The sequence below is a fragment of the Vollenhovia emeryi genome, unplaced genomic scaffold (assembly GCF_000949405.1).
Source record: "Vollenhovia emeryi isolate VEMERY1.0 unplaced genomic scaffold, V.emery_V1.0 DF939151.1, whole genome shotgun sequence".
NCBI classification, from domain to species: Eukaryota; Metazoa; Arthropoda; class Insecta; order Hymenoptera; family Formicidae; genus Vollenhovia; species Vollenhovia emeryi.
Window position 1 is genome coordinate 1,256,349 of NW_011967215.1, and position 14,832 is coordinate 1,271,180.

Below are 14,832 nucleotides of genomic sequence, written 5' to 3' on the forward strand. Positions count from 1 at the left end.
ATGTAAACGCCAGAGGGAAAGCCAGAACCTCCGCGCTTTGGTGCAAACACGTGTGCGCCGACTGCTCAGATGACTTCTTGTAATAATGAAGAGGCAAACGCGAATGTTGGCGACGCCTAACGTCGAGCGAGACCGCGGGCCACTTGGCCGAGCTAATTGTACCTTTTCGCGCTAAAGCTCGGCGATCAAGCCGCGCGTTAAGCTCGCTGAGGCAAGTTCGCGTTTAATTGGGAAAAAGGTTGTATTAAAAAAATCCTTTAATATCTCTCAAACATAATTTTTTCGCTGAAATCCTTTGATACGGACCGGCACAAAGCTTTCGTTAAAAGTGCAAATTTAAATTGCATTAAAAATGCGCATCGTCTTGCGGAAGGCAGATCATTGTAAAATCTACGCTGAAAGAGCGTATGATAATTACGCGGTACTCGTATTCGTTAACAATGAAATTTCGGTGAAACACATATATGCACGCTCGCGCCCACATTGTACTTGCACGCATGGATACGCGGATGTTATATTATATTTCAAATATCATATTTGTATTCAAACGTAACGTCGTAATTTCGACGAATAAACTAAATAGCATGTGTCAAGTTTTGAGTATTATGCATGCGTTTAAAAGCAAGCCATTAGTATTTGCGCAAATTACTAAATACGATAATTACATCAGTCTTCCTTTTGCGCAATAATCATTTTCCGTTCACTCAAATGTTATAAAATTCGAAGCGTCCAAGAGAGGAAAGATGTTCGCTAATTGTACATATAATGCGCGCTATATTGAAATTTATTATTAATATAATGAAGGAAAAGTAAAATATTGAAAACATTAATTTTCCCGAATGTGCATACAGAAATATATTTTATCAATATATCATGTTGTCTGTACAATAAGAATTTAATTTTTTTCACTATATGGGAAGTAAAATTATTTTGGTAATTTTATATGCAGGGAATCCTTTTCAATATTTTATGACGCAAATATTGAATATCTTTAATCTCTACATCGGAAATGTACTACAACAAATCTTTAATCATCGGGGAATTATACTTTGCAACTTTTGCGATAAATTTTTATTAAATAATATCGGTTTTTAAATTCTCGAAAATGACTAGGACACTCAATACGCTCGTGATTTCTCCACTTCCGAATCTTTTCAATTGCAAACTCTACGTGAACTTTTACCGAATTCACTGGTTAACGAATGTCCAATTGACTATCCATTCAAAACTAATAGCTCGTTAAAACTAAAAACGATTTGACAGCCATCTCCAGCTAATGAACGTAGAACAAGAGAATTAAGAGATTGCCAAAGATTTAACGAACATTACTTGACTGAAGAAGGAAATATATATCTTTCTCTCTCCTCTCTCTCCGGCTTCTTCTCTCGGTGCAATTTGTGTAAGTTGCATCCAAGATATCGAAAGCCGAGCCGATATTTTGAGTTAATCTTTTAAATCGCTTCCAGTAATAAGTAAAATAATTAAATGTCAGAGGTAGATTTACATACGTAATTTTTTTTTAATTAAGTGAGTACCCTACTGAATTTTTATAGACTGTGCGATCAAAGGCGGATCCACGGAAGAGAGCGACCTGATTGAGCCCCACGCGGGACCAAAAGTCATCAAGGGTGTTTTAGCGCAAACTGGCGGAAACGCGCTGCTGCCCTGCCAATTCAACAGTCCTGGAATAGTAAGTACACATTGCCGGCAACACGCAAATATGTACGTTTAATATGGATACACGCGTCGTACAGCGTGCGTATACCGTCATCGTACGGTGCACATGCATTATACGCGATGCACACGGAGGGCATTCGGCTTCTGTGACGCCATATCGTATGCATGTACACAGAACTGCGCGATATTGTATATTATTTACAGCTGTCACAGAGCCTACGTTGTGTCTCACGGTACATATAAGTGCGAGCCTGGAAGTTAGACAAACACAATAATCGCAATGCACAAATCATGAATAGTTTCGACAATTTCTGCCAATGGTAATCTAGAAAAGTTTAGCTTCTTGCTATCGCATAACGGATTTCATCGAGTTAAAAACGTGTACAAACGTCTTCGCGGAAATAAATAAAAACGTTATCGCATGACATTAACGAATAAATGAAGAGAGACATAAAACTTTCGATCTCACGCGATTGTCTCCATTTCTGATAATTTGCGAAGTATCGTGTTCTCCATCGTTCCACTGTTCACATTATAAAACTGCCAAAAATTACATTATCCCTTACGGACGAATTAAATGTGTATACACACACTGAAAAAAATTTCTGGTTGAATATGGACGAATCAGATAATTCCTTTAGGATTTACCAGAATTCCTGTAATCCTACAGAAATTCTGGTAAATCCTAAAGGAATTCTGGTAAATCCTAAAGGAATTATCTGATTCGTCCATATTCAACCAGAAATTTTTTTCAGTGCAGGGTTCTAATTATAGAAATACAAATTCCCAATACTAGCGGGGCTTCTGCTAAATTAACGGGCATCATCTGTTGAGTCCACAAAGTTATTGCCCTTGGAGTGAAATCTGTTTAGTGTAAAATTCATTAGACGATGTAATCGTTGCGAAAAGAAGATTTATGATAAAATTTTGGTGTTGAAAACCTGCTATCTCGTATTAGAAGTCTATCTCGCGATAGGGGACTTTCCTCTGCTGAATTAAGCCTTCTTCAAAAATATATCGCCAAACTCGCGGGCTCCCGTCGTACCCCGCGGGAAGTACAAATTTTCGCGTGCAATTTCGTTCCTCGTGGAAACGGGTCGAGTACAGGATGGTTTGTCTATAGGGAGGAAAGCTAGAGTTCTCGGCGCACCGACCGCTCGTGGTTGACGCTCTTGCAACATTAATGCCGCGAAATTGCATCCCGGCTGCAGGAAGGGCCGCCTTTTCTTCCACTTTACCCCCTTACTCAGCCCTCGCGATGACCTGAGGAGAACCAGGCCGATTACGATACGGCGAAATGCAATAACGGCGTAGCGCTGAGAACAGACGCGCGGATTACCGGAGTCTTTGGAAGATCAATATTTATTGCCGATATCACGAGATGGGCGAGATTATTAAAGATGCAGCAAGAATTCCGCAAGATTGTTGAACGTAAACTGAGAGGTAAAACGATTTAATAAAAATCAGAAGCCTGATGAAGCCGAATTTGTCATTTTGACAAAGATCTCAGGTTGATTTTGGAAAAAGGTTAAAGGGCAAACATTAATTTTCACCTGTTTGTGGATCAGAAATTCTTGTAACAATATTTTAGTTAAATTTAAGCGCGAAGATTTTCTCCGAGATGTAAGACGTAGGATTGACAAACTGCAAGTATGAATTGTGAAAGCAGAGTAAAATGAGAGAATATAAAATTGTTGCGCGAACATCCTACGCTTATTATTGTTGCATCTGCTTGCATAATGCCAGCGCAAACGCGATGCACCTCGCAATTCCGTTTGGAAATTCCGCCTGCGAGGCTTGCGGCTTAAGTGGAATATTTGTGTTTATAATACAGCAAACAAAAGAGCGATTAGACTTGCGGTTGGCGACCACGCTGGAGGCTATGGTTATTATTTCACAAGAAATCTTAGGACCTTTGTGCAAAAACGCTGTTTAATGAACAATAACGATGAAGTCGAGTCAAAACTTGAAATTGCCTTGGCAACGTTAGATATGATATTCTTTTACAGTTTGATAAAAAGTAGCATCGGTATTTATACGCGTAATATCTTTCTACCGCGAGGCGTTTAACATTTTCGTGTATGAACACGTGGTGGAATTTTACGACGATCCGTCAATCAATAGACGATGGCGACCCAGTTTATTTCCGATCTCTTTCCTCGCGCCGTTTGCGAACGCGGACAATTAGAGAGGACCGAATTTAATGATAATCGTCAGCGCGTCAACAGAAATGTCGCTGTGTAATTGTCAGTGCGACCACTGTCGGCCGATCACAATTAGACCTGGCTGCAGGGTAAATTCAACAGCTATGCCGATTCAACGCGGTTAGCCGTTTGTCAGAGGCCGTCAAACTGCCGCGGTCACGGCGAAAAAAAGGGGGGAAGAGATCCGAATTAATTTCCTCTGCTCTCCCCGACGATGAATGCTACCGCGCGCCGCACGATGTTGTTCCGGCGAAATAACGCAGGAGCAATTAATGCGATCGGAATTTGTTCGAAAGTTAAAAATCGAGCCGATCGCTTATACGAGACGAGGGCAAATGATTGAAGAGAGTACGCGCGCAATCTGTAACACACCTCGCCTATTCGTCGGACAAGGATAGATTACTGCGGTAATCAATTTTGCCTGAAAGGGCTCGATATCATACACACGTCGCAACAAAATAATGAGATCACCGCATCGAAATTCGCCCGGCGATCACGCGTAACCAAGTAATAACTCTCGATTAAAACGTGTTAAATTGTCAAGAAATGAAGCCCGATTATATATCGGACGATTTGATTGCATTGATTGCTCATGTATCCGCCATTAATCTCGTGAAATTATATTTCTATTATTCATCAGCGGAGAAGGTGGTATTACGGAACAACATGTCCAAGTCCAGTTTTAATATCTTACTAATTCCCAGCGTCGATTAATGTATTTAACGATACGTATTAATCGGTTGAAAATTTAACGGTACGCAGCGCGCGGTGAAACTTATAATGGATAACGAGATAAGAGATCATTTTATGAAACTTTTATTCCAAGTAACATTTGCGGAAAATATCTCCAAAATAATTTGCTGGTAATAGAAAATCGTACGAAGCGACGATAATTCGAGAAACACTTAATCAATTACACAAAACTATTATTTCCATGAAAATTGTCGCGGAAGAAAAGGAAGAAAGAAAAATTTCTTGACGATTGTCGCAGATGTATCGCGCTGTTACAGCAAGACTTACATTATTAATCCCGATTCTCTCTCATGTCTCACGTGCCAGAAGTCAGGCATAACCGCGCGATCGATAAGGCATGACAAAAAGCTAACAAGAAGGGAATGAAAAGTAGATACCACTGGAATGACAATGCCACTCCTGCGGTCTTTGAAGTGCCAAATTCCGGCACTTCATTCGACGCTAGCGAGGAAATTGCATGAGAGAATTGCGTTTCCTTTGTCCTTTAAACCAGAGGGTATCGCGGGGTTGTGCCTTTGACCTGTCGTTGACCATTACCATTCAGGCACAGGATACGTCCAATTGAGTGCCCGCTCCTGTTCGCTGTTGTGACAAGTCTCGCGCCCACTCTCGGTGGTCGGCGAGTTATGTCTGCACACTGAATGACACGTCATACGATACGCTTAATGTATATCATATAATGTATTTTTAATATAATCTTATAAGTGTCATAAAACATAACTATTATATTGTAATCAATAATCGATAAAAAGTATAATATAAGAATGTTATAAAGCATGATATAAAATACTTAAAAAAATTTTTTCTGTACTTTAATAAATCATTGCGTGAAGAATATAAGTTTCAAATCGCAGAATCGTTTGCTACAATATTAAACGTATAGCTTTAAATTGTTTTATAGTGCTTTATTTAAATTAAAGTATTGTTCCGTATTATACACGAAACATAAATTTCATCGCATGGTTTTTTATTGCTACTGAAGAAAACGATATAATTTTTTCCAACATGGTATTGGAATATTAATAAAATTTGTAAACAAGTAATATTTAAAATCAAGAATAATTGAAATAGGGTAAAATAAAATCTTACTTCGTTTTAAATAACAGGATATCTGATATTTAAATTTTGCAAAATATAAAAATACGGATTATATAATGAGGCTTTAAAGAAAAAAATAGAAAAATCTTGCTTAAATCTTGAACTCCCTAATAAATTTACAAAGACTTAAAAAGTAGAGTACTTTCGATAATTTTACGTTAAATAATATTGAAAGATGAAGTTTCTTCAAGTACTAGCTATGTAAGTAAAAAATCTCAGAGCAGATAGGAACAAAAAAAATCATAGATAGGTGCTGTTAGGTTTAAAAATCTTTTATACATCAACTCAAATGTTTTCTATGAACAAATTGTAGCAGAATTGACATATCTGCCCTAGGTAACGAAGTCGAAGCGTGCCGCATCTAATCCGACGTCAAACGCGTCGTATAATATCAGTAGACATCATTTAAATTGCATTGGGCATCTTCAGTCAGATAAATTGCATTGGACATCTTCAGTCAGATATCAGTATTACATCGTTCGTCAAACTACTAAGCCAGAAATGATCCAATTACGCACGAGAACGGCAAATAAATTGCACGTGGACGTGCAAGCAGCTTTACGTTCGGTGACAGTCGCTGATATAATTACAGTTTAAGCGTCGGTCCCATCATCGACTATTAGTACGGAAACAGAAATCGCAAACGGAATCTGGATCTGCTTTCTAATGCAAACGCCACATCCGGAATGGACCAGACAAATCGAGTTAAGCGTAATTCTTGCCAATTTATCGACATGTCAATTTGAAACTTCCGACAAAATCCTCGTGGAAGTGCCTATCATTTAACCAATACTTTATCATATCTTATCGTATCTTAGCATTTCTTTTTTATTCAAGATGTATGGAACATTTATGCGAAAGATTGATCGTCGCGACATTGAAGAGTTCTTAAATAAGAAAAACTTGATTTTAAATGATGTCCTTATTTGTGTCACATTAGGTGAATATTTTTTACAAAATTGTTGTACCTCAAACGTTATTTTTGAAAACACGCGTGATAGTCGAACTCCATATGGGCAAAATAAATGGATTAAACTCTAATAAACTTCTCGCTGTGACAAAATCCATGCCAAACGCCACGTGTAAACGGTATTGTTCAGATTCGCTGTTTAGTAATCCAGTTTTTATTTCCATATTCTTTATTTAGATTTATTTGGAAAATTTCCCGCTGTATAAAAGGCAGAACGTATATCGCACGCCACAATCGATATTATCTCGATGCCCATATCTCGCTACAGCTAATCTCGCACTTCTGCTTTTTCGGCTTTCGAAAGTTTCCAAAAGTTTCGCTCGTCGGACGAGCACGTGAACAAAGAGCGAAGATCAATTTCACGCCCGGGATGGGAAAGTGGGGTAAGTGGATAGATAAGGGCGTGAGCCCGACGTTGGGCTGGCTGCCTAAGCGAGAATGTGATCGCGACGGGGCGAGAGGAGGCCCGGCTACGAGGGAGAAGGGAGGAAGGAAGGAAGGAAGGAAGGAAAGGGAGGCAAAATGGCAATGGCGTGAGAAGGGGGTAGGAGTCGAAATTTTCATCCTCTCCGTTTACCCGCTATCCTCGCCACCTCGCTTACTCGCCACCGACGAGATCTCGCCACCCAACCGCCTCCTCAGACCGCTCGGCAGCGGCTCGTTTGGAGCACACGTGCCACTGACAGCAGTTAATTACATCGCCGCGGAGTCAAAGCGCGGGGTAGGGAGAAAGATAGATAGAGAGAGAGAGAGACAGAGAGAGAGATGAGATGAGAAACGGAGAAACGATGGGTTAGCGGGGGGAGGAATAGCAGCCCTGGACAATTGCATGCCGCCATCAAAAGTTGAAGTGACCGGAAGAACTCCCTCGACGTCCTCCGGTATACTCCGATGTCCTCCGCTGTCCTCCAGTGTCCTGGCTCGCTACCGATTTCGGTACCGACTAGCCAGAATTGTTCTCGTACCCAGGCAAATGGGCGTTTCGCCGAGAGAGGTATTCAAACTCGAATTCGCGATGGGCGGATTCTCGCTTAGCGTTAGATCCCCAGAGCGTTAATTCAATAATAATATCAATTATCATTATCAATGCGAGTAGCGCCAGTGTCCTTCGAGTTCTTGATACCGCGAAGCCTACGTGACCCGAATTAAGGAATGCATTGAAATTAAATGTTTTTTATACAAAGGAATAATTTCAATTAATTACGCTTTGTATATTGTATCTTGCTCTCCATATTTTATTGAACAAACATATACAGTATGTAATACTATGATAAAGTTACGTTACAAAGATATAAAATGATTGCAATGAGGCATACAATTGATAAAAGTATAGACAAAAAGGAAAGAGAAGTGTGTGTATCGTCACGCGTCATTTTCTTATTCCCGCAACATAGAATACATATTAATGTACAAGAATGTAAAGTTTATCGTATCTTGGGCTGTTTCTCAATAATTTATATTTCATTTCTTCGGTAATGGTGCGTAATAAAACAAGTTATCGTGCCGTCGTAACTGAAAGGCCAAAATCGCCGTTGCGATCGACTCGCGAACTCTCACGTATCATAGATACGCGACAGCATTGAGATCACAATGCTCTTTGTATCGCGCGTCAGACGACAGTTGGCCACGTCGAAACGGGGGCGAGAAATTAAACGTTTGCTCGACCCAATTTTCGCCAAGCGGAGGTAATTGCGCGGCGGAACGGCCTAGGAGGGTCGGCCGTGTCAAAAACTTGGCAGGAGGGCCGCGGCCAAGAGAGAAAACAAGCAACTTTTAATTGGAAACCCGTACGCGCCCCGGATACCGCATGCACGACCGCTCCGAAGACTTCCCGTTAGTTTAGATTCGGCAATTAAGTGCGAATCCCGTCTCCCTTCCGTTTTCCGCGCCACGAAACGAACGATTAACTCTCGCCGCTGCGTATAATTTCTCTGGGCTGCATCAAAGATGCGGTAACGCGATTAAAGTGCCACAAATTAGTAGTCGAAACTACTTTTCGCAACGGCCCTTACGCGTTTCTGCGGCGAAGCAACACGCTGCATTGCTGTTTCTCTTCCCCACAATGCTTGAAAATTACATCCACACACGTCAAGTCACTAAAAATTAACCATCGAAAACACTATTTGATTGGTTTATCCGATGAAAAATTTTCTCAGTGTGCGTATAATCAAGTGCATTGAATTAAAATCAATATATTACACACTTTCTATGAACAATATACATCTAATATAAGGATACACAATTCTGCTTGTGATATTTAACCATAAGAACAAAATGTTCTTCTATCCCGCAGGGGTAACTGATCCGCACAGCCATTAGGGTTTAGTGGACCCGAGCTCGCATACATACGCGTACATATTCATATACAAACGCTTTTTGAATGATAATGCAGTGAATAACTATAGAAAAGAAGAAACTTAGATAGAACAGAAGAAAAGTAGAAGAGATAATTCAAGAGATTAAATAACTGTGAAGACTATATGTGCAAAGACTATTAAATTGGAACAGTTGAAAATAAAACATTTTTCTTCTGTAATTTTTTCGTTTTTCGTTCGTTTAAAAAATGTATATAATATAGAACCATTTATAGAAGGGAGAAAAAGAGCATATAAAGTTAAAAATGTTTATTATTTTTAAATATCTTCGAGAAAAATTGTAGGTACATCTATCTTTTCTATGGCTTTCTTCGAGTGCTAGTCCTTAAAATTTCTATCTAAGGCATAACGGGATTTACTGTTGTGCTTCAATCAAATAATCGACATTGACATTTGAAATTAACTTGATAAAGGAAATGAATTAAATGGCAATGCGGAACAGTCGAGAACATCAAAGCAATAATTACACTGTCACATAATTACGCAATACGACAATATTCCTACATTATTTCATTGGCCGTAACAATCAGCTCTGCATTAACTCTTCAAAGGATGATCGCGCGTCTATGCGCAACGTCTATCGGGAATCACGTTCGGAATGCATAAACAGAATGCAACGGCCATGCATGCAAGCTCGAGCATGCGGAGAAGGACCTCGCGCTACTCGGAAAGGACTAAACCGCTAAAGACGCATTCTGTCTTACATCAATTTGTCCACCCTTTGTCGTACAAAGTCAGAGAGAGAGAGAGAGAGAGAGAGAGAGAGAGAGAGAGAGAGAGAGAGAGGCGCACATATTCTCTTCCCTATTCGTAAAAATTCGCATATTGAAACGCTTATTTGTTAAAACTCTCTAGCGTCTTAATTGCTTAATTTAAAGTGTAAATAATTTATTTCTTATGCGTCCTTGTAGAAAATGCAATGGATTCGAATGCGACTTTACAGTTTATTGCTAGTATTCTTTTCTATATCACTTGATGTACAGCAAACATCTGATAAGTCAGCGAAACAAAGTGAACAGAGCCCATTCTACTTAATATTTTTTGAGAACGACAAATTATCAACTAATCCCTAATATCGTCATTACAATTCCATTAATGTATATGTATTGTCACGCAGAACATCGCTGTTTAAAGAAACTTACATAGCAATACATTTTTCTCCGGCAACTTTTTAACAACAAATGAAAATATTAATTAAAATTGGCCCCGCCCATCCTGCACCGCCAATCCATAAGACGTGTACAGCGAACGCAGACAAATTTCGTACGTCAAGGTATTGCGGAGCGATACGTATCGGTGATTGACCTGACTTGACAGAGCAGGGGATCCCTTTTGTTCCAAATTTCTGCGAGCGCCTCTCGGCGAGTCGCGCTTTACGCTTGTCAATCCACCGTTCATAAATTTGCAAACAAGGATTATGGACTTTATCACGAGTTAATATCCCCGCGCCACTCGCTGAAGCATCACGTAGATCGCAGATATGGTGGAATTACACTCTGGCTTTATTAATCATGAATGATCCGTTTGTGATTACTTTAGTTAAAGCTATTAGAGCGAATCTGTAATCCTGCGATTGCTATGAAAATTTGTTTCGACGAGTTGGATCTCTTCCCCCTTCGCTTCATTTTTTTTTATTACACGCATTCATAAATCAAATTTGCTGTACTGAAAGTTTAATTGTGCAACAAGTACAATTTATACAAAACGGACGGTGAATTTTACGCAAATTTTCCTACAAAACGCAAAAGAATATTCGCGTTTGCTGCATTTTCAATCGAGGAACATACGTTATGCGCGCAATACATACGAGGCAGTTTTCCAGTCTCCTTTAATATTGCTTTCGCACACAGATAAGTACGCGTATGCGCAATGTAAATGTGGGTCACAACAGCGCTTCATTGCGAAATAAAGAGATCTGATACTTCAGACTATAGTAGCCGGTACGCATTCGGAAAGTACTTGTCGGGCCGTAAACGATAGAAAAGCGTTCTCTGCCCGTATAAATTCGTGCTCAGGGGATATTGAGGTATTTTCCTTCTTTTTCAAAGTCGCTGATCTCTACAAACGAACAGTGATCCCCAACAGATCGCCTGATCAGTTTTGTACATCGTTTATAGAACTGTATGATCGTGATTACGAAAACACATATATTGTTTTATCTCACAACATTATTATTTCTGCTATTATACAGAATGTTATAAAATCACTACGTTCTCTCGCAATCAAGTGCGATAATTTTGAAAGTGTCTGTCGCTAAGCGACAGTAAATTTTCAAACGTAATAGGGACGATTTCCGCAATACCGCCCGCGGAAAGCTTCTCTTTAATTTCCCTCCAATCATTTTATTCATTTAAAATGTTCCAATTAAAATCAAATGTGCATAAAAAATTAGCGGAGCAAAGTGAGCGAGGAGCTCATAATTACATAATGATTCGTAAAAAAAAGAAAGCAGTATTCCCGTATGGCAAAGTCGTGTCCGCGGATAATTTCATTTGATTCGTGCCACTCAAAGTACTTTTTATGTACCCCCATTTAATGAGCCTTATCAAAGTGAGCCTCGTCTAGATTCCCTCGAACGAGCTCGATCCTGCTGGGAACAAGAGGAAAAAGCTGCTTAAAAGGTTGAACGAAGATTGCCGTAATTGATAGCATGATAGGTCAAAAATGCGCACCGTTAATAGAGACAGGATTCCATCATCTTGATACGTACGATGTTCAATTAGAGACTTTTGCAACCGGATTATGATGGAGGAATACCGAATAATATTACGAGCCAATCGATCTTGGCAAGTTCTATAATGAATAATCTCTCTCGCAGGTAACCTACCTTGCTAGATACGCTCCGATATGTCATTGTTACGAATTAGATAACCACCGGTGAAATGTACTGATCTCACGCGGGTCTCTCAGCCGCGCGAATCAGCCCGTTAAATCGCCCCGCAAAACTCTTCGCCGCGTTTTGCAGAGAAATGACATAAAACTCTTCAAAAATGTTTATCCGCTCCTTGTTATCGGCTACAACAACAAGAGATAACAACAATGATCGCCTGAACAGCGTAATCCGGTGTAACAGTCCGCTGAAAAATGCATTCGGCCGTCTGTTTTTTTTTCTTCTTTTTTTCGTTGTTGTTTTCCGATTCGCTCGCGCTCGGCCAACGAGAGCGCGCGGACGAGAGTGGCAAATGGGGCCTCTCTCGGAAACAATAGACAGAGCAACGAGCACGCGGAAATGGCCCACTTAATCGGCCCCTCTCTGACAATATATCGATACTCCGCTCGGATGGGACGTTGCTTTTGTTGCCGAGGACAACGCGGCTACCCGATATAATTGAGCCACAAGAGCTGGTTTCCACTTACTGCCCGACGGTAGCGACTATAATTACAACTTGCGCGCGCGTCGCAAGACATTTCATTTGCCGACTTATCGTACCGTCATTTACGCTCTCGCTTTGTTATAATTTTGAATATGCCAACATTCACGCTCATTCCCCCAGTGTGCTTTACAATTTCGGGATATAGCCTCGGAAATTTCCCGCTGATATTTGTAACATGTGGATATATAACTCGTTTATCGAATAATTTATCGAATATTATATAACGTTGAGAAATTTAATTCCAAATTTAAAAACACAAACGAGAGATAATGATTAATCCTCTTAAAACACATTTTAAATATTGTAACTTATTAGAAAAACTCATGTCTATTTTTATTAATCTTAGAACATGCACGCGAAAAGTAGCTTCATTTTCCGCGGATCGTCGTTCGGAATTTACATAAAACATTACTTTGGATTGATTCTTCTGCGATCTGATCTTTCGATCTCAATACTTAATCCTAGTCGTTTGTTCTGTGTCTCGTTGGCAAAGCGGCACAAACGAAATCGTGAATACAGTTGCAACTTATCGTCGCGACAGTGCAGTAAATATGTACTACCGGCATTCGATTTGTTCTCGCGAATTCCTCGTACATTCATATGCACTTTCGCGGAAATATCCCCTATCGCTTTCCGAGACCAGGTCGATCCAGCTTCCGTGAACATTCGCGTGCAATCTCGCGAGGAATTCTTGACGCGCAACGTGACCGACTGCAGACCGGCCGAACATAAGCACTGTCTATCCGAAGAAATAGCGCGGATTCCGGCTATAAAGAAATAAGCGGAAATATTCTAGGGACAATAGCGGCATTTCTGAGCGAGTGTGCGTGTGTGTGTGTGTGCGGGCACACAACATGAAAACGTGGCACGTATTCTCGAACTCTAATCAAACGTTTACCCAACTCAGCAATTTTCTATCTAAAACGAAAAGGCGATTCCCTTTCTATATTTTTCAGCAAAGGTTTATCTATTGCGCACGAATATAAAGATAAACTTATTTTCTTTACGAGAAATACGCATTTTTACCACTTACATTATTAATACAACGATACTATCGTAATAAAATAGTTGTTGTCTACGATATCAGAAAACAATTTAGATATTGCGAGGCAATAAAAAAATGTTAAATGAAATAAATCAATAAATAATAGCTATGATTTAAAACTTTTAGTAAGGAAGATACTAATAAAAGTAAGGATTGTGTACATAGATTCTCACTTACGAAAAACTTGGGAAGAAAACGACAGAGGTAATTCCTATAGCATCAAAGGAGTTTCGTAAATAGAAAGCAACAATGTTTTGCAAATTTCTGTACGTCCCGAAATATTTACACGTTCCCCAATGCGTGGCATGTGAACGCGCAACCGTGTATCTATCGAGCTCCTTCATTGTCTCAACGTCTTTCGCGAAGCATACAGCTTAACTTTACCGTGGCTCTTTCAAGTGCATGTGAACTGTTTGTACCGATTAAATTTAACGATCTGGACGCACCGCTGAGGTCTCTGATTGAATATATACCACAATTAAGTGCAGTTAGGGCAGTCAACCGTTTCGTTTGTACCGCACCGATCGATCCTTTCGTCTCCGATGACCGTCTTATTGCCCGAAAACGCTGGTGGGATCGCTCTTAACAGTTTATAGACCTAAACCGCTAAACTCTCAGGAGGGAATTCACTTCTGGGAATCAAACAGGATTTTCTGTAAATTGGACGTGATCTCGCAAGGTAACAAGCTTGTAATTCTGCTTCAACTATCGCTGCACGTGTTATTGTCTGCAACGTTCGCTCGCTCGATTGTGTTTGCGATCGTCCTTCTCACACAGTCATATCTGTATTGACAGGCCTACAGTTTCCAAACGATAAACTTTGGCGATCGTCCCTCGAGCGACCTGCTGACGCCTTCTACGATGTCTCGAATATTTGTTCCTCCTACTAAATCATCAAACAATTGCAAATACTGCAGGAAGCCTCTCGACGCAAGCAACAATCATCTCTGCAAAGGTCCATGTAGAAAAGCCATGCATTACGAGTGTGTATTGCAAGCTTACCACAACCATATGATGACGAACGTTCACGATCATGACGATATATGCTGCGTTTCCTGTAGTATTGACAGACTCAATCAGAATCTCTTTCAGATCGGTGGTTTTGGCCCAACTGGAAATTCCAACGTGAATTCGCCGCCCAAAGCCAACATTTCTACTTGCTCTGATTCGCCTAGAAAGAAATCCCCGGATGTGAAGAATAAGACCGGTGTTTTTAGTCTATTTAGAAGTTCCAACGTGAAATCGCCGCCGAAAGACAACGTTTTTACTTGCTTTGATTCGTCTACAAAGAAATCTCCGGATGTGAAGAATAGGGTCGGTGCTGTTAGTCCATTTG

At 40.1% G+C, this 14,832-nt stretch overlaps 1 protein-coding gene across 4 annotated transcripts in view; it reads left to right on the plus strand.

Moving 5' to 3' along the window:
• The window catches only part of LOC105565514 (tyrosine-protein kinase-like otk), a 108,732-nt gene that overhangs the window by 67,877 nt on the left and 26,023 nt on the right, over positions 1 to 14,832 (plus strand). For all 4 annotated transcript variants that reach the window (XM_012018780.1, XM_012018778.1, XM_012018777.1 and 1 more), the window contains one exon: positions 1,554 to 1,690. In XM_012018780.1, the coding sequence (XP_011874170.1) occupies positions 1,554 to 1,690 (137 nt within the window). The remainder of the gene's footprint in view (positions 1 to 1,553; positions 1,691 to 14,832) is intronic.